Below are 26,198 nucleotides of genomic sequence, written 5' to 3'. Positions count from 1 at the left end.
CAAAGAATTCCCTGAAGGTGTGACACGGGTCAGGCACGGGGCACGGTGCTCCTGGGCTGCAGGAGTGAGATAGGCACCAGGGTCGACTTCAGCAGGCCCGAGCAGAGCTCACGCAGCCCCACACGCGGCAAACCACGCAATCGTAGCTACCAAGTGTGCAGCAGAGACGTGGAGGAGAGATGGGAGTCCGGAGCCTGGAAGGACCCGTCACTCTGGGAGCTCCCGTGGCCTCCCCTGGCCTTCAAGGACCTCGGACGTCTCCTGTTCGTCCTGGGCTTGGCGAGCGCGGAGTGTTACATGCAGAGACTCGGTTAAAGTTTCCGACGACTCCATGAAGTTGGCATGTTATTGCTTCATTTTGCAGAAGGAATGAGTCTGGAGAAGCTAAGAAGTGAGGCCAAGGCCATGGCAGGGGCGTGGGCCCTCACCACTGTGTGCAGGGCCGGGAGGGGCCTCTCCCTGAGGGCGGGGGGCATCCGACGGCCGGCAGCTGCGGGCACCGGCAGGCTGGAGGTGTACCCCATGAACTGGATACTGCGCGGAATCACCCTTTGCTCTACTTACTACCCCCCCTTTTAAAAGATTTTATTTGTCAGAGAGAGAGAGGGAGCACAAGCAGGGGGAGCAGAGGCAGAGGGGGAAGCAGATTCCCCGTCGGGCAGAGAGCCCAATGTGGGCCTCGATCCTAGGACCTTGGGATCATGACCCGAGCCGAAGGCAGATACTTAACCCATGAGCCCCCCACCCCACCCGGCGTCCCCCCTTAGCCCACCTTGAGAAAACCCAATGTTGTGCCTTCTCTGCACCCGCAGCCGAGCAGCTGACGTGACTGCAGATAGCAGGACGAGGGGCCTCAGCCAATGTCCTTCTGCATTTCCCGGGCCGGGGGCTCGCACGCCGCTGGCCAGACCGGCAGCCTCCATGCCAGCACCGCAGCCTGTCCGGGGTGCAAACCCACACCCCACGGCTCCCGTCTAACGCCCCACTGGACCGTGCAGCTCGTGCCCAACAAGCGTCCAGGTGCACTCCCACACTCCTCCCCTGCCCGCCCGCTGTCCATCTTCCTCGGCCCGATGTGTGGCGATTCCACTCTCGGTTCGCTCAGGCCCGGTCTGCACCTCTCCTGTTGCTCTCACGTTCCTCGGCCGGGTCACGGGTAAGTGCTGCTCATCTCCCTGGACACAGGGCCGTGGGCCGGCGCCTGTCACCGCCGCACCTCACCTGAGCTCGCGTGATGTCCTCTGGCCAGGAGGACATTCTGAACGGTCCCGGTCCGGCTCAGGCGGGTTTCCTCCCTCCGCGGCTCACACCCTCCTGTGGCTTCCTCCTTCTTGCCCACGGTAGAATGGCCCCGAATGGCCTGGTTGCCCGGCTTCCTGTTGGCGGCCACAGCTGGTGGCATCCCGCCCTCCCTGCACGTGGAGGGGCCGCGGTCTCGCACGCTGGTCTCGCTGCCCCCGGAGCGTCCTCCCCAGAGGGCCACACACTTTGTTCAGGGCCCCCCCTGTGACCCCCACACGGCCCCTGCCGTTTCCTGCCCCTTCTCTGCTCTACTTTCCTTCCCAGAACTCCCCACTCCCTGACGTTTCACATCCGTAACTAGTTGCCAGGGTCCAGTCTGTCTCCCCTGCTACAGCAGGCCTCGAAGGTTCCAGATGAGTTTCCCAAGGTCACACGGTGGTACCAGACTGCATCTGAATCCCGGCAGCCTGGTTCTGGCCCGTCCCGCAAACCACGCTCTGCCGTCTCCCCGCCCTGTGACAACGCCCGGAACGGGACAGGACGGGGTGGGCCAGATGTATCCCCAGATGTGGCTTCAGGGGCCCGGGAGCCCCTCACACCAGAGTCCACGGGGCCCTTCAGAGATGGGGCAGAGGCCCAGCGAGCCGCAGAGGCACGTGATCTCTCTCCAGGGCTCTTCTCAGGGCCGGTCCCTGGAACCGAGACTCTGGACGGGCTGTGACCGGCTTCCACCCCGCACACCCAGCAAGCCCTTCCCGCCACCGCTGGGCCCTCACTTCCACCACGTCCCCTCTGTGTAAGGACCCCATTCGCCTCCAGGCAGTGACGCCTTCCACACCCTTGCTGGCTCCGGGAAGCAGTTTTGAAAAGTCCATAAATACCCCGACTGTAAGTTCCCACCGACACACGTGCTCCACCAACCCCACACCCGCCAATACTGATGCTACACGAGACGCGCACGCAGTTGCCCTGGAAACTTCCCCCTCGTCACCCCGTCTTCTTTCTCGTGTGCACCCGATCCTGATCCTGGCATCCCAAGCCCTGGGGCTTTCAGGCTCCCTTCCCCTTCCTTCCCCACATCCCGCAGAGCCTGGACCCAACGAACTCAGCCCTTATCTGAGCCTGAAACACTGGGGTCTCACCCTTTCTGAGAAAACCTGTGCTGTTCAACGGTCTTTCTACCTTTCCTTTCTTGTCACCACTCAGCAGCTCCAAGAGTGAGGCCTGCTTGGACCCAGCAGTCCCCTGTCCCCACCGGCCCCTCCAACTCCCAGCCCCACATGGCCCTGACCCGGGATCAGACCTGAGCCATTGTCAGTTCTGACACCCCTGTCTCTGCTCCTGCCGAGCCCAAGGGCTGCACGGATGTCCCAGTTCCGCTCTTACCAAAGCAAAACAAGAATGACAGTGTCAGAATAGATACGGCAGCAACACCGAGAAGCGTTAGTGATTAAAATAAAAGGTGTGCAGAGTTTTGCAGTATTAGCGTATGCTGTTGACCTAAAGCTAGGGGAGACTGTGCACAGCCTCACCTCCAACATACAGTACAGGCAGGAGGAAGTAAGGGTTGTTTCTGGGCGGTGGGGCCGTCACCACTGGAACCTTTGGGGAGCCTTGCCCGCGGGCGGGACCCCACGACCTGCTCTCAGGTCTGCCTCCTGCTGGCGGCCTCCAGCAGTGCGGGGCAGAGTGGGCATCACAAGTCCGGGGCACCTGAGGTCCCTTCACGGAATTCTCCATTTTTGGCCTGACTTGTGTAATTCCTTTTCTGTTTTGAGATCTCCTTTTTATTTTGTCTTGTGCATATTTTCTTACACATTTTTTCACAGTAATATACGTCAGGCTGTGGCTATTTTCAAGGGATTACAATTTTTACTGATTTCTATCTCCTTCCAGAGGCTTCTGCCCCTATTGGTCTTAGGAACAAACCCTCACGCTGGGTCGGGGGGCGTGCAGGACCGGTCAACAGCCCTTGAGGAGATGGGTGGGAAAACACGTCAGGGGTCAGCTGCCCAGATCACCTTGGTGAGAGCTCTGGGACCGTCGTGTGGGGGATGGGGTCGAGGAGGGCGGGCCCAGGGGGTAGGGGGCACCGTCAGCAGGCGGACACCACCATGGTCTGCATGATGGCCGGAGGGCTTGAACCTGGGAGTCACAGGGAGACAGTGAACTGCAGGGACATCGATGTGGTGGCCAGTCAGGTTCATGTGCAAGCAGCCTACGGAGAAAGTCGGTTTGGGATAAACTGGGTGTGGCAAGGTCTAGAACGGGCCAGGGTCACAGGGGTGGAGTGTCCCCGCAGAGGTGGGCCCCAGAACAGACCAGACGGCCAGGGGCCACACAAGCAGGGGCACCCCAGCTTGCAGGAAAAGCCAGAAAAACCCAGGCGTGTGTCATCAGCCGTGGTGGGGGCCGGGCTTCTAGAGGACAGGAAGACTCAGACCCCTGAAGTGAGAGGCCTGTGACCGAGGACTACTGACCCACCTGTCGGGTAGCGAGGCCCGGTCACCCCGCGGAGGGGCAGTGTGTGTGAGTTGCGGGCTGGTGCCCAAGTCTGGCGGAGAAAGGGTGCCCGAGGTGGAGTCGAAACGGGGTGGGGGGCACAGAGAGGGCACGTGGGTCCAGCACTCAGCACCGTGTCCAGGACACAGCACGTGTTCCAGAAGTACGAACCCCCACTCACACATGGGCCACATAATAACTTAAACCCCGCTCCGTGTCCGGCACCGTCTGGGCCGTGTAGACAGCAAGTGAACAAGGCAGACAAAGTCCTGCCCCGGGGCTCACGCTCCTGTCGCGTTGCGGAGACGGAGGAAACGAAGAGCAGGGCCCACGCGTGTGGCCGGTCAGGGCTAACAAGGAGCAAACAAGCAGGGACGGGGGAAGGGGGGGTCAGGGTTTCAGATCGGGTGGCCTGGTGGGGCCTCCCTGGAGGTGGACTCAAGCTCCCACGATTTGGAAGTGAGGGTGCAACTCACTCCTGGCGAGGTGACCCCAGGGACAGGTGGTTCCTGGACCGTCCCTGCCCCATTCGCCACAATCAACACCACTGGCGTCGACACTGTGGTCCTCCAGAAGCTTCAGCAGCCACGGTCTACACCACAGAATGGAGTCGGGAACGTGTGGGGAGCGAAAACACGGCCTCATGCGGGTTGGTGGGGCAGACACACAGCTGGAGGTGTGTGGGGACCCCGCTCGAGCCGCCGTGGTGGGAAGCTGCGTGCGTGTGAGCGGGGAGGGCGGCCGGCGCCCCCAATGCCCCTCTGATCCCCCTGCAGGTAGCAGGACCATCTTCAGACCCAAAGGGCAGCGACACGGGTTATCTCCAAAGCAGCAGGAACCAAAGCTCAGACTGGCGTGGGTCGCACCGGATGCCACTCAGAGGTCATGAGACAGATGATGCCAGCAAATGCTGTCTGTCACACTGGGAACCAACCTGTGCTGTCTGCGATGACGGAGAACTGGAAAGTCTCACTCCTTCCCCGGCCAGCACGACGATCAGGCCGGGCCAGCGCGCAGTCAGTCCTGACCGGGCCAGCGCGCAGTCAGTCCTGACCGGGCCAGCGCGCAGTCAGTCCTGACCGGCTCGCGACCAGCAGAGAGGATCGAGTCTGGCCTGTGCCCGACGCGTGTCATTTCCAAAGACCAACCTGGATTAACTATTCTTTGTGACCCAGAGATGATTTTTATCACTTTCCCCCAAAAGGAAAAAGGAAAAGAATCCGAAGGTCTGAGCATGCAGCCTCCCTTCGATCTGTTTAAACTGCTCCAGAACTTTTGGTTACAGAGTCAAGTGTCCTCAATGCCCCCAGGCTGCAGGGGGCAGGGGCTCCGGATAGGAAGTGTGGCCGGCGCTTGCGGAACAAACGCCATTCTTCCAGTGGGACTCTCGCAGCTGCGTCTCTTAGGAGTGTTTGTTATCTGAAGACAGCCCACGCAGAACCACTAAATAAAAGTAACCTCAAGATTAAAACAAAAAGCTCAGGGGTGCCTGGGTGGCTCCGTGGGCTAAAGCCTCTGCCTTCAGCTCCGGTCATGATCAAGGGTCCTGGGATCGAGCCCCATTTGGACTCTCTGCTCAGCACGGAGCCTGCTTCCTCCTCTCTGCCTGCCTCTGCCTCCTTGTGATCTCTGTCAAATAAATAAAATCTTTAAAAACACAATACAATAAACATAGCTTAACCAGCAGCGCTTAGAAAGTACAAATATTTCCATTATTTCCTTGCGTATGTCTGGGCAGGCGTCCCTTTCAGGCTACGAACCAGAGCGAAACCACCGTAATGAACCAAGAAGCGAGGCGGGAAGGAAGGAAGCAGCGGCCAGCTGTGCTTCCGGCCCCCGCACCGTCAACATCCTCGCCCCGGCCTCCCCCCACGACATTACCCACAAAACACGTGACATAGTTACGTGAACTCATACTGTGTTACAGTCACATGGGCCACCTGCTTCCCTGAGGGCTCCAGACACCGACTCCAAGAACATCCCCTACCTCCCCTCAAAGGGCAGGAAAAGCCGAATCCGGGTCACGAAAAGTCTCTGCGTGCGGGTCACGGGCTCGGGAGCCGGCGTCCTCACGGCCCGCTGGCTGGGGATCCTGACGACCCCAGCAGGACGTGGTCACCACGCCTGTCGTCCTCGCTCAGAAGCACTGTCAGGTCTCAGGGCAGCGGTCGAAGCACTGGAGGACGTCCGCGCGGCGAGCCAGCTGCCGAGCCAGGGCACCCGAGGCGTCCGGACAGTCGCTCAGCCCGGACTGCAGCAGGAGCCTGACACAGGCTGCGTGCTGGCCGGCGCAGGCCAGGTGCAGGGCTGCGGGGACACAGAAGCCACACGGACTTGGAGCAGGACCCCGCAGCGGTGCCCGCCTGGCGAGCGGCTACATCCCCAAACCAATCCTCCTCCCACGTTTCTGCGACTCCTCCCGGTGCCCCTGCCTCTTCGGGATCAGAGCATTTTCCTTCTTAACCTGACTGGGTTGGAAATGGCTTTATAAGAATCACCCAGTGAGAGAACGTAAGAGATTTTTGTCTCAAGCAATGAAGCAGGTTCACGAACAGGCAACTTGAAATGGCCCAGAAGCCATTTTAAAGGATCTGTGAATTCTCTGCGTCAGGAAAAACACTGCCATGAATGAGAATGACGTGATGAACAAACGGACACTTGCTCCCCTTCGGGAATCAGGGCTCCAGGTTCCTGGCGCTGGGAGGCCTAGGATCCTGCGTCCTGCGGACAGACTCGTGTCCCTGCATGTAGGGACCGTCCTCGTAGCCGTGGACGCGGCTCCTGAGCATGACAGACACTTGCCAGGCGCCGTGGCGCACCCAACGTTTGCAGAGGCTTATTCTAGCCCGAGTCTAAAGAATTAGCTCTGAAAAGCTCTCTGGGCCTCGCGTTTAAAAGGTTATTGTGGGGAGCACCTGGGGGGCTCAGTGGGTTAAAGCCTCTGCCTTCAGCTCAGGTCATGATCCCAGGGTCTTGGGATCAAGCCCCGCATTGGGCTCTTTGCTCAGCGGGGAGCCTGCTTCCTCCTCCTCCTCCCTCTCTCTCTGCCTACTGTGATCTCTGTCTGTCAAATAAATAAATAAAATCTTTAAAAAAAAAAAAAAAAGGTTATTGTGGGGGGCAGCTGGGCGGCTGAGTTGGTTAAGCGTCTGCCTTCTGCCCCGGTCATGATCTCAGAGTCCTGGGGTGGAGCCCCCCGTTGGGCTCACTGCTCAGTGGGGAACCTGTTCGGGGTTCTCTCTCCCTCTGCACACTCCCACCACCTAAAATACATAAATAAATCCTGAAAAGAAATTATAGTGATTCTAGTTTTCAAACGCACTCCAAAGAGATATGGCCTCGGAAGAATCTGAACTGGGGGCCACTGAATCCACCAGCCAGTGCTTCCAGGCGCACACGTGGTCATGGTGTGACCAGCACAGGCCCCGCCACTGCCATGGCAACAGCGACATTTCCAGAGCTTCGCAAACGCGTTGTTTCAAAGACGGGCTGCCGAGCCGCTGGAGGGATGGTCTGAAGCCAGCGTGTTCCACAGCCAGGTCCCTGCGTCATTTACATCCACCACTAGTCACTCCCCAGCCGCACGGGACACGAAGCCGTACCTGATCGCTTCCTTTCGTCTCTGGAGTTGATGTCGGCACCCAGGGACAGGAGCTGCTGGACTGTGCTCACGTGTCCTTCCTGAGGGTGAGGTACACTTGTTATCCTGGGACGAGGGCCCCGACCAACTAATGCGGGTCACGTACTTTTTCTAAAATACTCAGCTGCTACAATGGAATTTTCACAACTACAGAAAGACCTGCATGGCTCTCAGGTTCCAGTGTAAACTGTTAAATCCAGATTTTGGGAACATTTGGTTATGAAAACACAAAGGATCTACTCCATAGGCCAAATTCCATGACTACAGTCGGCAGCAGACATCCGAATACGCGCTCTAGAATCTATCCCAGCAAATGCGCTCTTTGCTGGAATTTCAAAGTGAAGATAAACAGGGAGACCGTGACCCATCCTGGACACCCGTCACAGCACACATCCCAGCACGTGTCACCTGACGGGATTCCCGTCCAACTGGCCAGGCTGCGAGGACCGGAGAGACACGGAATCACGGCCGCGAGGCCCATCCATCCCCCCAATGGCCTTGGCCAGGTGTGGGTCCCCTCATCTCTCCACTGCCTTCCTGGGCGACAGGAGAGTGCCACTCACGGGAAATAACTATTCCTGCTGCTGGGAAAGCCAGTCGGGGCAGCCAGCCAGTGCGGCTGAAGATGACCCACCAAACTCTCCTAACACTCCAAGCTGGGCTGTAAGCAGCGAGCGTCCGCGGCCGCAATGCTCCCTTTTGGAATCTACTGTAAGGACAGAGCAGCAGGACTTTACGTGGGGGGATTCGTAGGGCTGCAAACGTTATTCCTGAACACGGAACAAGGGCGTGTGCAAACTAAAGCTGGCGCGTCACGCGGAGGGAAGGTCTTCCCGGACAGACAAACCTTAGCGGCGAAATGCAGCGGCGTCAGGCGGCTGGGTACGGCCCTGGCGTCCACATCGGCGCCCAGCTTGGACACCAGGAAGCGGAGGGCCCCGTTCTGCCCGGTGACGGCTGCCCTGTGGATGGCTTGCATCCCCAGGGCATCCCGCGTGGCCCAGCAAGCCTGGGGGGCCGGAGAGAGGAGGCCGTGTGTGAGGAGCGGGGACCTTCCAGCGGAGCCCCGCGGCCTCTCTGGCCGATCTTGGGGGATACCACGCTCCGGCCATGGCACCCTTGGAGGGTGGCCGGCAGTCACTCCTGCGCACCAGCAGCGTGCTGGGCCCTCCTCCTCCTAATTGCTCCCCGCACACCCGACACGGGACCCTCGCAGGGGCCCCAGACAAGGGCGTCTGCCTCCTCCTCGCCCACGGTGACACTGACCCCTGATCTGAGACCCACGGGAAGGACCGTTTCTGTACCTTGTGCTGTTCGAGCAGCAGCCTGGCCACGGCCGTGTGGCCGCACTGAATCGCGTCCATGAAGGGTGTGCACCCGCACCTGTCCGCACGGTCGGCTTCGTACGGGCACCTGCCACATGAACCCAAAGCGGCAGGTCAGACGGGTCCCCGCCGCACACACACGCCACAGAGACCGGAGCGCGGTCCCCGGCTCCCAAACTCAGCCCCTCCTCGGACTTCCTCACCCTGCTTGTGGGCATCCTCTCCCCCTCGTGACCGGCCACCAAAATCTCAGGTCTGGGTCCCCTTCTCCCGCTGTGGCTCCTGCCTTGCTAACCCTTCTCACAGCCACCAGACCACCGTGGGTATGGCCAGTCCTCCCTGAAACCTTTATCTCCCGATCACAGAGGAAAATCTAAACGCTCGCGACCCAGGGTCAGGATAAGGCGGCATCGACCCGTCTCCCCACGCTCCTCTGGGCCACCTGCCTCCTCCCCGGTCCTCCTGCTCCCACCGCCTTCCCAGGGCTGCTTTTCCCACCTTCTCAGTCCCACCGCCCACCTTCCCCTGCATCCTGCCGTTTTCTTTCCCTACCTGCTCCCCTGTCCTGGCCTTCCTGTTCCTCCCTGTCCTTTTCCTACTTCAGCCTCCGGTGGGACCACCCTCCGTCCCCGCCCTCTGCACAGTCGCCCGTCCTGCCACCTCCGGCCGCCTCCCTGGTCCTGCTCTCAGTCCGAGCTCCGCTTGGACCTACCGTCTTCCGCTCCGACCTCCTCTGCAAGCCTATCTGTCCGACTTCCTTCTTGGTCCTGCCTCCTACCTGACCTACCTTCTGCCTCTCCTCTCTTCTTCTGTCCTTTCCTTCAGGGTCCTGTCCGTCGTACCTTCTGGGCCCCTCTTACCACCTGTTCTACCTTTGTTATGGTCCTACGTCTCCTACCCTCTTTTTGCTCATTATCATCTCCTCCAGCTTCCCAGCTTTTTGCTACCTTTGCATGTGCTGGTTCTCTTTGCTTGGAGCACTGGTTCCCCCTTTTTTTTTTTTTTTTTAATATTTGACACAGAGAGAGAGATCACAAGTAAGCAGAGAGGCAGACAGAGAGAGAGGAGGAAGCAGGCTCCCCACTGAGCAGAGAGCCCAATGCGGGGCTCGATCCCAGGACCCAGAGATCATGACCTGAGCCAAAGGTAGAGGCTTAACCCACTGAGCCACCCAGGCGCCCCTGGTTCTCCCTTCTTCACTTCAATTACAGCTTTGATATGACCTCATGGAGGCCTGTCTGCTCTCCACCCACAGTAGGACCTTTGCTACCTCACAGTGAAGTCCTGTTCTCTTCTTACTACTCAGTAACTGCTCAGATAACCTCTTCCGCTCTCGTGAGTTCAGTCGTCATTTCTAGGTCGATGATGCCCGCATCTGCTTCTCAGCTCATACCCCTCCCGTGGGCTCTGGATCTTGTCGGCAGCTGGGCACTCGACATCTCTACGTGGGTGCCTCGCAGGGACACGCAAGTCATCGCCTCCAGAAGGGAAATGATCATCCCCCCGGCAAACCTGCTGCTCCTCCGGTGCTCTCTGTCCCAGCAAATGGCATCCCTAGTGGCTCAGCAGAAGCCCGTCATCCTGGACGTCTCTTCCCTCATTCCCGTGATCAATGATTCACCTGAATCCACTGATTCTGTTTCCTAAGGACCTCCGCGTCCTTCTCTTCACCCCTGCAGTCGGTGTCTTAGCCCAGCTGCCGCCCTCTCTCTCCCGAGGAAACTGCAGCGGCCTCCCGACGTTCGCGACACCCACTCCCGCTCCCCCCCAACCCACTCCCTCTTTTCCAACGCGAGGATCTCTGAAGAATGCAAACTTATTACTGTCCGCTCTGCACTCTGCTTAAAGCCCTTCCGTGGCCCGGCGTACTCTCAACAAAATCTCAAGTCCTCACATCGTCCGGGTCCGCCCTCCGCCGGCCTTTGCTCACGGCGCCCTGTTCACCCCATTGCTCCGGACGCGCCCGCACACGCGGACCTTCAGTTTGCTACAGCACCAGGCTTTCCCTTGGCTCCGAGCATTCACGGGGACTGTCATCTCTGTCTGGAAAGGGGCCCTGCCTCCCCCTCTCAGCCTCCTCAGATCATAGCTTGACTATCCCTGGGGCCAAGATTCCTCCCTCCCAGTCCAGTTGGGTCATCCTGGCATATGTTCCTGGAGGGAGCCCGTGACTCCTTGTTCTCCTCGGGCTCGCGGGGTGTGAACGGGGACTCCCGTCTGCCAGCGTGCGAGCTCCACGAGGGGCCCCGTGCCGGCCAGCCTCTCCTGCGGCCCGTGCATTTGACACAGTGCTTAGTGGGTGCTGAGGCATTGAGCCTATGAAAACTGGCCGAACGAGCAAATACACGGGTGATTTTTTCTTGTCTCATATTACTCAGCGATTTTTGTTTTATATTCTTTGAGTTATGTCCTTTGTTCATCTCTTTGGGTGCTTGAGTTTCTTTCTGAGCTATTTTTCTGAGCTTTTCCTGTAGCATCGACATTAACTGTTACAATTAGTGAATCCTTTCCTCCACTTGCTGTTTTGTTCTTACCTCTGGAGAAGCACCTTCACCGCGTCTAAACAGCCATGCATCGCTGGGAGAAGAGAGCGGAGAGTCAGAGAGTTCAGAGCAGGTATAAAACTCCTCCTTCCGTCTCTCTCGGCCCCAGCCTTTTAGCTAGGACTGATGGGAAACAGTAATTAAATCAAGGACACCGTTACCATCCTAGAAAAAGAAAAATTTAGCTAGGTAACTGGTAACGACGATGTTTTCACTTAACAGGCACTTAGCCAACACTCACTCTTTGTGAGCACATCCATGGCGAATTCTCAGTCCTAAACTTTCCTCCAATGTTGTGCTGCAAATCCTTAGGGCCGGTCAGTTTTTGCCCAGGGAATGTAAAACATATTAATAATGATCCATGAGAAAATAAGGAGGAATGTAATTCTCCTACTAAAGAGAATGACACTCAGTAACAAAGATTTCAACTATCTGTTCTCCACTCTCTTCCGTGAATGGCTAGGGGCTGATCGTTTCTTGGGGAACTAGTCAAACAATTCGTAGCAGAGAAAAGTTCTTCTACTGACCCATCAAGATTTAAAAAGAATTCCTTGGTCCCTAACTGCTCCCTGAAGCTATAATATTTCCTAAACTATATCATGTCACAGGTAGTGATGCTTTGAGAAACCAAGGCCCTGTACTCTAATTCAACGTACTATCCAGCAGGCTACAGATCATTTTTTATATTTCTTGACCTGGACTCCTGAGGTCTTTATCTATGGGGTCTTCCATCACAGCACTTTCTGCTTTCCAGTAATTTAAAATGATCTATGACTAGATAATTCAGATTTAAGGATAAATAGTTGTATCCCACATCTTTATTGACATCATCACTAGATAAGTCAAAGACACTCAGGCAGGCACTCAATTACAAGTTCCTAGACTTATTTAAACAGATTAGCACTGTGGTAGGTATCGATGAAGATATAGGGAAATACTGTCTCTTTTCCTCCTGCAGGTAACAGTGACAACGTAAACATAATCCTGAAAATAGCCATGCCTGTGTGTTCTGCGCTCAGTGTGTGTCAAGGGACTTAGATACATCGTGTTCCTTAACCTCTATAGCAACCCTGCGACGTGGGCATCATTATCATCATTATTTTGGGGATGAGGAAATTTGCTTAAGAGACTCAGTCCCCTGCCCAAGGTCAAAGACAGTGAAGAACAGAATGAGCTTTCCAACAAACTGGGGTGGACAGGACAGATACACACGAATACGAGAAAGAGCATGTTATGGGCCACATTCCATCAGCCACAGGAACAAACTCTGTGCCGAAATACCCCAAAGCTGCTCTTATTCCTGGCCCACGAGTTCACAGACCCCTGCAGCTCTGTGGGGGCCCCTAACTAGAAGGCGTTCTGCGGGCTCGGGGGAGCGGCCTGCGCACCTGTGCCTGCGCCCCTGCAGAGCTCCTGGCCATACCTGCCGTGTGCAGCGGCGTTCTCCCGATTTTGCTCTCCGTCTCCCAAGCGGTGGGGCACACGGAGAGCAGGTACTGGAGGATCAGAGGGTCGCCCTCTCGGCTGGCAATGTGGAGACTGTTCCAGCCATCTTTGTTCTTCAGCAGTGGGTTGGCGCCGTGTTCCACGAGGTCCTGGATCACCTCCAGATTCTTCCTTGTGCAGGCCATCATCAAAGGAGTCCTAAGGCCAAGCAGGAGAAACTGTCAGACGGAAGGGCAGCTGAGACATTACAAGTGCGCGGCTGGGTGTTCCGAAAGGCACGCGCCCTTGGCAGAGGTGGAAGACCTAGAGGACTCAGGGGTCTGAGAAGCAGCAAATCTGTGTGGAGCAGCTTTTCTGGCCACCGTGAGGCTCTGGGAGAAATAGAAAGGGAAAGAAATTAGGATGTAGGTGTGCCTGCAAGAGGGGATTACTGAGGAGGCAAACCTGCTTCCGGGCCAGTTCAAACTGTGGGACCAAACTGAGACAGAGACAAACTGAGTTAATGAAAACCATGGACAGTTTGTCTAGAATAATATATTTTTTAAAGATTTTATTTATTTATTTGGGAGAAAGAGAAAGAGAAAGCAGGCACAAGCAGAAGGAGAGGTAGAGGGAGAAGCAGGCACCCCGCTGAGCAGGGAGCCCGATGTGGGGCTCTATTCAAGGACCCTGGGAACATGACCTGAGCGGAAGGCAGACGCTTCACCGGCTGAGCCCCCAGGCGCCCCGTCTTGAATAATATTTGTGTTAAAGGTACTCTGCTGCACTTACTCCATTCACTTTAATCAGTAATTGTTTTAGTTAAAGTGTGCTTAAAAAAGCTAAAAAAGAACATTTGATACAGTGCCTACCCACGAGGAGCATACTTTGGAGACACAAATGGAACAGTGTGATTATAATAAGTTTCTGAACTGTCTTGTGTCCACAATTATGAAAATAAACTACATTAATAAGAAGGAAAGTGGCTCTAGCCTTCCTTTTTTCATAAATGATCTTGGGTAAGACATTTCTATACCATGAGCTTCTGGTTTCTCATATGCAAAACATTGGAGACATAACTCCCAGAAAGCAAGGGCAGGTCTTATTTACCTCCTGATTCCTGGGGTTAGGACCTGTGTCAGGCACACAGCAGGAACTCACTATACCTAGGATACCTCACAGGCTGCATCTAGGATCTGTCTTCTAAGATTTCTATGATATTAACTAATTACCAATATTTTTGGCAGGGGGATGTAGTAAGGAGAGTGAATACGAAATTAAGAGGGAGGAACCCAGATAAATAAAGGCTGGAATCTTCCAGAAGGACTTCACAGAGGGAATAAATCCTGAGCAAAGCAGGATGGTTAAAAAAGCAGGGAAGGTATTGCAAAGCCAGAAAGGTGAGAACGGGCAAAAATATCTCACCGCGGGGTGGCTCAGTGGGTTAAGCCTCTGCCTTCGGCTCAGGTCATGATCTCAGGGTCCTGGGATCGAGCCCCACATCCGGCTCTCTGCTCAGCAGGGAGCCTGCTCCCCCCCCCCCCCGCCTACTTGTGATCTCTCTGTCAAATAAATAAATAAAATCTTAAAAAAAAAAAACCAACTCACTGCAATTACACCTCCCACATACATACTCCAATGAACGTTGCCTCTTTAATGGTTTTTTGCAGAGAGGCCAGTCCCCTAGCCACAGAATTGTTCTGAGCCATGTATGAGGTCTTCCGTCTGTTGGAATGGTCTTTAGACCAGTTGGCCAGCAGCAGAAGAAAACTAGTCTTGTGTTCAATCAAGCGGGCTGACCCACCATTTCCAGCAGGCAAGACAGCACATTACTTAACTATCCGTGTAGCCACTGGGGTTCATAGTGACATCAGATCAGAAATCACCTGCAGGCAGGAACTTCATTAGGTTACGACTCTTAGGATGTCATCAACTTCCAGGAGCCCCACACAGTGGTACTGGAAACTATGTCTGTCTAACAAAGAGCAGTTGGTGTGCGTGATGGTAACCGCGGAACGTCTGGTCTGTGGACCTGCTCACGCAAGTCTATCTGTGAGCTAAAACCATACACATCCTGGAAGCGGTAAAATACACGGGGTCGTGGCGATGTCGGTTCCTTCGTCTTGGTACTGCACTGCAGCAGTGTGAGACCATAACTTTGGGGGAGATTGAGGAAGGGGCACACGGCGCTCCCCTGAACATTTCTTCACGACCTTCTGTGAGCCTCTGCTCCAGAGGGACAAGCGAGAACAACGTTACTGGCAGAGTCATGACCCAGCCCGGTGTGTCGCCCTGCTGCAGGCAGCACAGAGGATTTGCGGTGCGATCGCGTTCCAGAGTGTTCCCTAAAGGGAAAGAAAGGGTTTGGACAGGACTGGGAACAGTTAACCCCGCAAGGGTACCCCGCTGTTCGCAGAGGCTGATCTGTCCTCCAGGGCCAGGTTCAGACGCTCCGGTGTCAAGGCGGAAAAGCCCACGGGGATCCGTGACTCTGCGGGGAACGGGGGGGGGGGTGTCTTTGGGGAACCCGGCCACCTACCAGTCGGCTTTCTTGAGGCAGTCCACCGCGGCTCCTCTGCCCAGCAGGTAGAGCACGCAGTCCCGGTGGCCCTGCGCGGCGGCCTCGTGCAGCGGCCGCTTGTAGTCTCGGTCGGCGGCCTCGACGTCCATGTCCCAGGTCTCGACCAGATAGGCCAGCACGTCCCGGTGCCCGTGGCGGGCGGCGCAGTGCAGGAGGGTGTCCCCGGCCGGCCCCGCGCAGCCCGCGCGCCCGGCTCCCCGCAGCTCCTCCCGCAGGGCGCACAGCCGGCCCTCCTGCGCCAGCCGGTGCAGCCGCCGCGGGGCCCTGCGCGCAGCCATGGGCGCGGGCGTGGGTGTGCGGGCCGCCAGCCCTGCCCCCCGCGGCCCCCGGGACGCCCCGACCCCCGCGGCCCCGTGCGGGGGCGGCCCTCCAGCGGGCGCCACACCAGGGGGGAGCGGTGCCCCGACAGACGCCCGCCGCGGGAGGACGAGGAGGAGGGGAGCCGGCGCCGGGCGGCACCCGAGGGTCAAGTCTCCGGGCAGCCGCCGGCTCTCAGGGAGGGGGTGGGGCCCCGCGCGTCCCCACCCCCCGCCCCTCCCCCGCCCACCTCCGCCGGCCCCTCCGCCCGGCCGCGACCCCTCCTCGGGTCCGCGGGAGCTCGGAGGAACTCTGGGAAAGTTTCCACTCGCCGCCTCGGCCCCAGCGGAAGCACGGGCGGGGCGCGGTCCGCGGGCGGTAGCCGCGCCCCCTGGGCGCGCGCGCTCCTATTGGTCGCTGAGGCAGTCCGTCAGCACGCCCCCTGCGCGTGCCGTTCCGATTGGACGCGCGAGCTGTCCGTCGGCCCTGGCGGCGGGCTCTTCCCGGGGCTGCGGCGAGGGCGGAGCTGGCGGAGGAAGTCCGCGGCCTGCTCCGGCGGGCGCTGCCCTGGGGACGCTGGGACTGGGAGGCCGGGCGGCCCGGGCCCTGCGGCGGCGGCGGCGGTGGCGGAGACGGCGGCGGCGGCGGCGGCGGGAGGCCCGGTTCGGAGCGCCCTAGTGCGTGAGGCCGCGGACGTGGCAGGGAGCGCGCGGGCGGGGCGCTGCCGTGTGGACACTTACGCTCTCGGGGTCCTGAGCGGGGGTCCGGCTCGCGCGGCGGGAGCAGGTCCGCGGGGGCCGTGAGGGCCCGGGGCGAGCGCCGCGGTGCGGGGGCTCGGGTCCGCCGCGGGCGGCCGGGCGGGCGGGGCTCGGCGGGGCGTGCACGGAGGCGGGCGGGGGGCGCCCCCGCACGGGGTCCTGCGGCCGGGGAAGCGGGGAGCGGGGCGTTCCCCGTCGGTTGCAGAAGGAGGCGCGGGGGACGTGGCCTCCGGTGGCTGGCAAGCCGGCATTTCCTTCTCTGCCCCGGTGTCGTGACCTTGGGCGAGTCATTCGATCGTGTCCTCTCCCGACTCCCTCATCGGAGTCCCCCCTTCTCGGACTATTCAGAAAATCAGGGCGACGTGGGAAGGCCTTGAGCTTGGCTTGTGCAGAGAACGTTGAGATCTCAGCAAGCTGAACCGGGTGACGGGAGGGACCAGGGCAGGGGCTGAATCCTTAGCCCGGTCCCACCGGGTGCGAGTCGTTCCGACCCCCTGGTGGTTTCAGTCCCGAAGTTGCTACAGTTGACCAGGCCGGGAAGCAGTTGGGCTGTCCGTTTTGTGTTGCGCCGTACGGTTTACAGAGTCGTTCATTAATCTGCAAACAGCCCTGCGAGGCATCATTACCAGCGGGGAAATGGATGCCTCCAGAAGTTAGGGATTTTCCCGTGGAGCTAGAGGTAATAGAGCCCTCTGGAACAAAGGACGGTGGCACCTAGTGTGTGCCTGCTGGGGCCTGGCACTGCGCGCCCGTAAATTAGGGGAGATAAAAGGAAAGGAGGCCTCTGGTGTGGACCCATGCAAACAAGCTCATTTCACTAATGAGCGGACTGGATTTGGCCAATTTACTGAGTAATATAGGTAGGCACTGGAGACAGAACTGGGTCCAATATGAGCTTTGCCCGAGTTACTGTTCCATTATATCTAGCCACTTCAGCGAAGGGTAGGCATAAAGGTATTTCGAAATGCGTGGAGTTTTAGAACATGCCCAACGTTGCTCTTACTGTGGCTGTTCCTTTGGTGCCAGTGGAAGCTGAGCATCTTGTAACTTTTTTCTTTTTTTCTTTTTTTTTTTTTTTGCGGCTCATGCCCCCAGCCCCATCCTAATTACAAAAGACCCCACCTTTTTTTTTTTTGCCTTATGTCTCAAGTTCCCCTGTTTTTAAAAAGAAAACGGGGACACATGGGTGCACAATAAGGATACTTCAAATCCAGGTGCTTGGTTACTTACCTGGTACCCTCCGTGAAAATCCTCCTGAAAATCCTCTCCGGAGTTCTTTAGGAACGTAGCTTCTGTATCCCCTTTTAGATAGCTAGATGGTAACATATACACGTCTGACCACGGCCCTTGTGGTTTTTCTAGATCAAAAGCTTGGTGTGGAGGGGAGGAATCTGTACAGTGAGCTGACAGATGGAGCTGTGCTTGGGTCTTGCTGATTTCCCAGTTGGGCTGCCTCTTTCTTTTCTGCAGGCTTTTGGAATTTGTGGTCTGCCGTTTAGTGTCTCATAGCTCGGGGAGTCAGTATTGGCATTGAGATTTGCTACGTGGCTGTGTTCTCTCCTTTCTCATACACTGTATTTTATGTTCCTGTAGCATTCAGCTACGGTTGTCGGTGTCCTGATTGTTGGTGTGTTTTGTGGTCTGGGAGTGTGTGAACACTGTTGGTATCGGTCATAGGACTGTGAGTTCAGTTTTGCTGCTGTCCTCTCTTCTCTGCTTATCATATCCCTCTACCCTTCGTAGGTGGGTTTTATTTGAAAACTGAATTGGAGTCTGTCTTGGCCCTTCTGGCATGGAAATCACTGACTCCTAGAAATTTATTCTCCCAGCATCTTACAGCTTCACCTGTCACTCATGTGCTTTTTGAGGACCAGTCTCCTATTTCAGAGTTCTTCTTGGAGCTTAACCCGGCATCCCACAGATAAATTTAAAATGAAGCAAAACAAACAACTGCTTTCAAAACACGGAAGTGTTCATTTTCCCCTTCCAGGAAAGAGCAAGTAAAACAAAAACGCTGTCTGTCTTTGACTCCTTCATGTGGTTAATGACGTGACCTCTGGGTTCCCGCAAGAAATGTCACTTACCTTTGTCACTGTTCTTCATCGTCCTTTTCAGTCTTGTCGAAGAAGATGTGTTGATCTTCCTGTTCCCTTCTCTCTATTTCTGCCGCTGCTGCGGCTCTCAGACCTTTCCCAACTCTTGTTTTGGTCTGGGAAGTGACTTTCTGTCTGATTTTCCTCGCGGCCTCTGCGTCTACCCATCCCCTACCCAGCTCCCAGGAAGACCGTTGCGGAGTGTGAGTCTGACTCCTGTGTCAGCACTGCTGGTAAGCTAGATGATGCCCCGAGTCACCTACATGGTAAAGCCCACGGTGTCTGTAGTGCTCTGTTTAAGGACCTTTACAATCTGTGCCTTCAGATCCCTTTTCCAGCCTTGTCCCCGATCTGTGAACCTCTTGTTCTAATGAAATTCGACTTTCCAGTGCACCAGTGCTGTGCTAGTTCTCTGTATTTTGTACTTAGTGTTTCTTTTGCCTTACTGAACCCTACTCGTCTTCTGAGGCTAAACTCCTCATGAAGTCTTTTTCAACGTCCCTAATCTGTTGTCTTTACTCTCAGCACTTTCTGTGCGTATCTGTGTAGCATATAGATTGCCTGATCTTTGGTGATTTGTGAATGTTTTGCTTGCCGCCTCATGGGCAGGCAAAATCTTTGCTGTTTGGTGTGCTAGTGAGTGTTCAGCATATGACATCAGAGATACCAAGAGAGGAAGCCCTCATGGTGTTTATAATGAATCTGCGATATCGTAACAACTTAAAAGTGGAATGTGGAATTGACAGAAGGACAAGCCTTTCAAATATATAAAAATATACTCTAGGTTGTAAGTAACATTTTCTTGTTTTTCCTTTCTTTTCACCATTCTTATCCTTGTGAGAAGCCCGCACCTCCGTCCTTGTGTGCTCTAAGCGAATGCTGTGTCTTCAGGAGGAGCGGGCGTTTGCAGCGGTTAGACGATCTGAGGAAGATCAGGCCTGCGAGGCCAGGCCTTTGTGGTTTTTAGACAAGCAGGATGTGGCCGTGGGAGGCATCTCCATCAAGGGAGCTGGAACCACAGCATCTTTGTTCTGCGTTTATTTCTTGCAGTGCTCATGGGGACGCGATATTTTGAAGTTTTTCCATTTTGAGCTTATTGGAGTTAGTGATGATTTTCCTCGCGGTGACAGTTTCTAAATACTGGCTTGTTATTAAGTCTTCGGTTATGACATTTCACAGCAATGAGAAAAAGTGACCTAGAAATGAAGCCTGACGTTTTCAGAGGCTGCGTTAAAGCTTTCTGGATATGGAAGGCGGCATGTTCCAGGAGAAAGAACTCTGCCTGTGGGGAGTCAGAAACTCTGAGTGCCATCACCCCCAAGCAAACCTCCGATGAGCCGTGGTTCTAACATGGCCCAGTCGTGGGATCTAGTAGGTTCCGGGGAAGATGTGTGCAGGAGCTCCGGGAGCCATGAGGCACTCAGGAGCTGTCAGGTCGTATAGGGTTTTGAGGCCATGGAAGAACCCAGCTGCTGTGGAGGGAAGCAGGGGAGCAGTGTGGCGCTCGCTTGTCCGTCTGAACACCAGTGACCGGGTGTGTTGGGTGCTGGGCTGAGTGAGTCCTTCACTCCTGCCGGATGACAGAGCTTTCAGTCCAGAGCGGAAGGCATGGGAATACCCACACAGACAGTTGATGATAATATAATAACAGCAAAATACACTCTAGGAATATAATTTGCATACGACGCATATTAAATACACAGTTTTTTTTTAAAGATTTTATTTATTTATTTGACAGAGAGAAATCACAAGTAGATGGAGAGGCAGGCAGAGAGAAGAGAGAGGGAAGCAGGCTCCCTGCTGAGCAGAGAGCCCGATGCGGGACTCGATCCCAGGACCCTGAGATCATGACCTGAGCCGAAGGCAGCGGCTTAACCCACTGAGCCACCCAGGCGCCCCTAAATACACAGTTTTGCAGGTAATTGTTTACAAGCATCTCAGAGCCAGGCAGGGTGTTTTATTACCGCAGAGGGCTTCCCGGATTGATGAGTACTTTCTGCAGGGCTAAAGTTGGGAAATAACACATTAACTGGTTAAACTGGGCCCTTAGGTCTTACGGCCTGTGAAGCACCTGGATCCTTGCGGTGTTGGACTACATTGCCCCGCACTGCTGTCTCCATAGGAAACCCTAGAGGGAAAGTGCCCACCATCTGTCTTCACAGAGCCCCTCCGAGAACAGCGGGAGGCTTGTGGAGAACTAACAAGATGAGGTTAGGTGACTCAGGAAGGGAGTTAGCAAAACTGCCCTTTGAGGTTCTTACTAGGAGCAGTCTGTCTGGTCAGTTAACCTTGATTTCTTCCTTCTTGCTTTCTTTCCTTTTAAGATTTATTTATTTGACACAGAGAGAGCGAGAGAGCTAGCACAAGCAGGCGGAATGGCAGGCGGGGGGAGAGGCAGACCCCCAGCTGAGCAGGGAACCTGCTGGGGGGCTCATCCCGGGACCCAGGGATCATGACCTGAGCCAAAGGAAGATGCTTAATGGACTGAGCCCCCCAGGCGCCCCGATTTCTTTTTTTTTTTTAAGCAGTTACTTAACAGTCTTTCTGTCTAGGAACTGTTTGTTCTTACTGTCTTCATCCTGTCTGTTTAGGTCTGTAGCCTGTAAGTTTTAGAGGACGTTTCGTTAGAAATTCTGATTAGCAATGAGAGGGGAAGAAAGATATTAACTTGGTACCAATTTCCAGTGACCCTGGAATGCTTGGAGAAGGCTTGGCTACAGTAGCAGATAGAGTCAAACATGTAACGACCATCAAAGTTCATGTCTCCAGGTCAGGACAATCTAAGGTGGCTCCAGGTTGTGTGTGTGTGTGTGGGAGGGGGAAGTGACCCTCTTTGAAGCAGTAATCCAAGGACCCAGGCAGCTGGAGGTGCTTCCTTTTTGAATGTGGGGCCTCTAAGGATGCCCGGGGGGGTCAAGTTCCTGTTAACTGGAAGGGGGTCAGAGGATGGAGGAACAAGCCCGAGAGGACGTGTGGGCCAGGCCTGCAAGCAGCAGTAGTCTGTTTGTTCGCATGCCACTGGCTCGAGCTCTGTCAGTGACCTCCTAACTCGTCAGGCCAGAGACATGTAGGCCTGCTGTGTGTCTTTGCCACAAAACCTAGAGCGCTCCGTTTCACTTTCTGTGACTTGTTTTGTAAGTTGTTTTGCAGTAACGATTCTGGAATGAAGCTGACTGGTGAGAACAGAGTCAAGGAATCCTGACTGTGCTTCCCACTCAACAGGTGCCTCGGGCTCTGTGACTTGCAAAGTGTTATCTTAAGAGCTTTGGGGGACAACGTGGTGAGACACATTCCTAGCCTTCTAGGGCCTTCTGGTCCAGGAGCGCTTGAGAATAGCTGTGGCTCAGGGGAGTCCTGGGCCCGAGGGCCTGCCAAGGCAGGGTGGCCTGGAGGTGGGGCCGCATGGGACGGCCGCTCATCGGCTGGTCTTCGAGGGGAAGACTCGATGATGCGTCCCAGGTAATGATCACTGCAGGCGGTCACCGTTTGAAGTCAGACAGGGCGGGAACCCGAGGCTCTGCTGGGCTGCCGAGCTATGGGTTTTTGAAAGGGGGCCCAGCAGAGCGGAGGTCGCAGGGACATCCTGCTGTGAGAAAGCCGCCACGGGGAAAGCAGTGTGATAACGGGCACAGTTCTGCTTGGCCAAATGGCTTTCATGCGTCCTCAGTTTTTTCCAGTCCTGACACATGAGGGGGTGACACATTTCTGTTAGTCACCGTGGGGCAGTCTCTTAGAGGGTACAGAGCACCTGCGTGGGTACAGAGGACATCCACACCTCTGGGCCTCGCGCGGCTCAGCACACGAGGGACCCTGCTCTCTCGCCGTCCCTTTCACCGCACGCTGACCACGGAGCCCGCTTTGTCCCCGAAGGGATCCCGAGAGCTTCCAGCGGCGACAGATGTGCCCCGTGAGACTCCGTGCACTTGGCATTTAGGGGAGGGAGGGATGCTGCGTGGTCCGGGTGACTGGGGAGGAGGACGTCGCATTTGCGCATCTTTGTTTCGATGACATTACACTTGAACTGTTGGTTTAAAAGTTTGTTCATGAGAATAGAAGGGTGGTTAGCATTTTGCTGTACTATTTTTTAAAAAATTTACCGGAACATTCATGCTGTTAAGATAAAACTCATGGGACGCCTGGGTGGCTCAGTTGGTTAAGCAGCTGCCTTCGGCTCAGGTCATGATCCCAGCGTCATGGGATTGAGTCCCACGTCGGGCTCCTTGCTCTGCAGGGAATCTGCTTCTCTCTCTGACTCTGCCTGCCTCTCTGTCTGCCTGTGCTCGCTCTCCCTCTGAAAAATAAATAAATAAAATCTTTATAAAAAAAAAAAAGATAAAACTCATACGCCTTCAAGGAGACACCGAGCCTGGTGGGGCGGACGTGTCGTTCTGACAGCGTAGCCCGGCGATTCTGTCAGCCTCGATACGGATGTCACAGAGTATCTTCTTCCGTATCGTCTCATTTGAGCCTCGGCTGTCCTGTGAGTTCAGTGTGTGGGGTTATGGTCGTCCCCATCTTTAATGAAAAGGGAATCAAGGCTTTAAGGGTTGAATACACCTGCCGAGCAGAGAACGAATCGAACCACAGTTCCGTGATTTGTGTGACTCCGGAGGCAGACGGACGCAGGGCTCTGGCTCCCAGTTGAGTGAACGAAGCACTTCATCTCAGGTCTGAGAGTCAGATAAAATGCAGTCTAGTTTTTCTGATCTCTTGCTGAAGTCGGAAGAGTAATTTTTGATATGGAAATCCATTGAAAATGGTAACTTTGCCTCCCAGGTCAGCAGTCACAGGTGGCCGAGGTGACACCGCTTCGGGCGACAATACCCAGAAGCCAGATCGCTCAGCCTGGGGGCCTCCTCCTTCCGCTCTTCCCCTAGCTTCTTCCGCGATGGCTGCGCGCCGGAGCCCGTGGGAATTTACTCGAACTCTCTGGAAGCCGAGTACTGAGTTCCGCTCACTCCCGTAATGCCTTTCTTCCGCTCTTGTGTCTTTGTAAGATTTCTGCAAACGTTGCATCTTCTCAACAGAGATTTAAGATTCTGATGTATTTTGCAAAATAAATATGTAAGTTAAGAGTCTACCCTGTCCATATAATTACTTTTCCAAAAATAATTCCTTTGGGTGTTTTTGACGTTCTCTCTCGTGTGGTCTGCCCTTGAAAGGAGTTCTACGATCTGGAGCTCGGGGTCCCGTGCCACCCAGCCTTGCCACACTTCCTGCTCTCTTCTCCGCTTAGTGTTGGCTCCGCAGGTGCCGTGTGTCCAGGACTGTGCTGTGTTCACAGGGTCCAGTCAGAAAGACAGAAGAGTACCTTATCTGCTTGGAGGACGCGGGCTGGCCCACTGCGGGCGCGGGGTCAAGACATTCCCGCCCACGTTTGCATTACGCATCGCCCTGACGGATGGTTGGCTGAGGAGGGCTGGGATTGGGTGGGATAAAGCCATTCTTACGTACTTTTCACAGAAAAAGTTCTAGGGTGCGTGGCAACTCTATGAAGAAGTACTTCTTCTGTACACATCTGCTGTCAGCCACTGTCCTATTTAACAGTTTGCCACAGCCAAACTTAGAGCTATATTGTAGATTTGGGTGGGCATCAAAACCTTGACTGACCCCAGTGTTCCCATTGGTTCTATGTCTCTGTTGCCTTTTAGACGTCTTGTGTTACCTGACTCATCCCAGTAAGCTAAGCAGGTCTGCCCTGGCCCCAAGGCCCTGGGATCAAAAAGTATGAATTTGAGTGGTTTGATGTTAATCCTATTCCTTTGTGATTTTTATCCAGGATGGGATTTCCTCTCCAGGCCAGTTTGGCAATAGACCTTCACCTTTTTTCTTTTCTTTTCTTTTTTTAAGAGTTTATTTATTTATTTGACAAAGAAAGCATAAGCAGGGGGAGCGGGAGAGGGAGAAGCAGGAGAGGGAGAAGTAGGCTCCCCACTGAGCAGGGAACCAACGAGGGACTCAATCTCAGGAGCCTGGGTCATGACCTGAGCCCCACCTCGGCGTCTCTAGACCTTCACCTTCCTTAAATAAGTGCCTATTAGTAGCTTTTTGCTCCTATCTCCTGTTCTAATTCTAGATGTTCTGTTTGCCAGTTCTGAAATAGTTGGGGATATTTGAAGAGCCAGAGAAGCAAAGACCAGGCACGTATTTGGGATCTACAGTGTTAGTGGGTTTATTGGTTGGAATCCTGCAGCTGCTGCTGTAAGCTGAACCGCGTGCACTTGGAGCACCCGAATTAGGGGCCAGGATTTGTCGGTATTCTGGAAGGGTCACTGTAGCTCTACCTTATAACTTTTTGCCATTCTGACCGCCGGTCCCCATTCAGGCAAAATAGGTTGTTGACTTTGTAATACGAGGGGTTTGGAGCAGAAGTGGTAAAGTTGTGTCTTTTATATAGAGTTTAAGCTTATTTTCTTCAATGTAGAAAATTTCAAATACATTTTATTTTTCTAGTGTAGACAGAGTGCACATTCATTTTTTGCCCTTTAAGTGTGAATAAGACTTCGTTTTTAGGGTCAAGGAATGTGTTCAACAGCAACAGAAAAATCAGTTACCAACCATTACACTGGAGGGGATATTTTCAGTTCATAGTAAGTAATTAAGATATATTACTTTTTTTTTTTTTTTTTTTTTTTTAAAGAAGTTCCCGGGAATACAGACGTGGCTGTGAGATTGGATTGCTGACGCATTTCATGTCTTCCCATTAGGTGGCATCTTTATAATTTGAAAGTTATTTTAGTGTTTTCCGTAAACTGGTCATATCTAAACTTTGTTAAGCAGGGTGAGCAGAGGGGTGTATTTGGGTGGGGTTCTATAGTTCAGGGACTGTTGGGTGTATTTTCTCACTTAAGCGTTGTCGTGCCGCTGAGTCTTGGAGAAGTGAGTGAGCTGGTGGGTACAGCAGGTGCCGTGTGGCGGGTGAAGGGCTCACACCAGGGCCCCTTCCTCTCGCTCCGCTTGCTGCCTTGATCCCTCTGGCCGTGTTTGTAGAAACAGCTCTGGCCCTGCACGGTTCTGTCTCTGCCTCTAGTTTCTAAATTCACGTAGTAGAAGGGTCTCTAGCATTCTTTTAGAGGGGCTTGTACAATTATTTTTGCATGTAGGCATCATTATTTTAAAGTCTTAAAATATCATGAAGACTTTTTTTTTCTCTACAACTTCTGTTTAAACCTTGAAAGAATGAGCTGAAATTTGGAAGGAGCATTTCTGAAGAAACTAAGGGCCGAGGGGGTTCATGGTTAAAAAAAAAAAAAAAAAAGTAAATTGTGCTGGTTATGCTCATCCATGACTTGGTTTTAGACATTTTCGTGCTGAAATGTTGCGTGAGATTCCGGCATCTGACACTAGCGTTGGCTCCGGTATTTTTAGGACTTGCGAAAACGTGGTACTGACAGGAATGGATTTTATTCTTTCTTGACCGCCTTCTGTAAAGGATGACTCGGATTCTGTTATAGCTGTTCTTGTCCTTTCTTTACTTTTGCTTTCTTTTTTAAGTGTGACTGTTCAGAATGTTGAACATGTAGTGTAACCGTTCTGTTTAATGCCATAAGGAGGTAGCTAGATCGTACATGTGTTCCCAGATACAGAAACATGAAGTCTTGGTTAAATATGAAAAGGAATTACCTGATAGAAAATGATGAATATAAAACTACATATGTCGGTACTCTTGAGACAGAATTCTAGGTACAGTTGCTGCTCTAATGCGTTGCCAAGGGACGGTGTGAAAATTCCTCCTCTTGAAGATCCTCGAGAGTGGATTTGATTCTCTTCTACTTGGGGGCATCAGTCCTGT

The 26,198-nt window shown here is 54.5% G+C and overlaps 2 protein-coding genes across 6 annotated transcripts in view; one reads left to right on the top strand and one right to left on the bottom strand.

Moving 5' to 3' along the window:
* Positions 1–4,907: 4,907 nt before the first annotated feature.
* On the bottom strand, positions 4,908–15,628 carry ANKRD16 (ankyrin repeat domain 16). 2 transcript variants are annotated; one of them, XM_082738764.1, is made up of 7 exons: positions 15,217–15,625; positions 12,676–12,896; positions 11,244–11,286; positions 8,689–8,797; positions 8,232–8,393; positions 7,347–7,425; positions 4,908–6,051 (listed from the first exon to the last, which is right to left on the bottom strand). In XM_082738764.1, the coding sequence occupies exons 1-7, from the start codon at positions 15,534–15,536 to the stop codon at positions 5,894–5,896; spliced, it is 1,092 nt and encodes a 363-aa protein (XP_082594890.1). In that variant the 5' UTR covers positions 15,537–15,625; the 3' UTR covers positions 4,908–5,893. The 2 variants fall into 2 exon arrangements, with proteins under 2 accessions (XP_082594890.1, XP_082594891.1); XM_082738765.1 differs by having other exon boundaries at positions 5,285–5,373; positions 15,217–15,628.
* Positions 15,629–16,095: 467 nt separating this feature from the next.
* FBH1 (F-box DNA helicase 1) overlaps positions 16,096–26,198 on the top strand; it is a 48,381-nt gene continuing 38,278 nt past the window's right edge. For 2 of the 4 annotated variants that reach the window (XM_082738761.1, XM_082738759.1), the window contains exon 1: positions 16,107–16,341. Coding sequence is in view for 1 of the 4 variants with exons in the window: in XM_082738760.1 (XP_082594886.1) it covers position 16,232 (1 nt within the window). In the remaining 3 variants the exon portion in view is untranslated. Of the gene's footprint in view, positions 16,342–26,198 lie in introns of all 4 variants that reach the window. The other 2 variants (XM_082738760.1, XM_082738762.1) reach the window with 2 other exon arrangements.

The sequence above is a fragment of the Mustela nivalis genome (genome assembly GCF_964662115.1).
Source record: "Mustela nivalis genome assembly, chromosome: 7".
Lineage (NCBI taxonomy): Eukaryota > Metazoa > Chordata > Mammalia > Carnivora > Mustelidae > Mustela > Mustela nivalis.
Note: the sequence above shows the minus strand (reverse complement) of the source record. Positions and strands in the feature narration are given on the sequence as shown.

What these genes read in the sequence shown, in the direction of transcription:
- ANKRD16 (XM_082738764.1), bottom strand. Translation starts at nt 15,536, where the DNA reads ATGGCTGCGCGCAGGGCCCCGCGGCGGCTGCACCGGCTGGCGCAGGAG. An exon ending in TGCCTCAAGAAAGCCGACTG is followed by an intron (nt 12,897 to 15,216) that starts GTAGGTGGCCGG and finishes GCTTGGCCTTAG; the next exon opens with GACTCCTTTGATGATGGCCT. An exon ending in AGACGAAAGGAAGCGATCAG is followed by an intron (nt 6,052 to 7,346) that starts GTACGGCTTCGT and finishes GTGTCCCCGCAG; the next exon opens with CCCTGCACCTGGCCTGCGCC.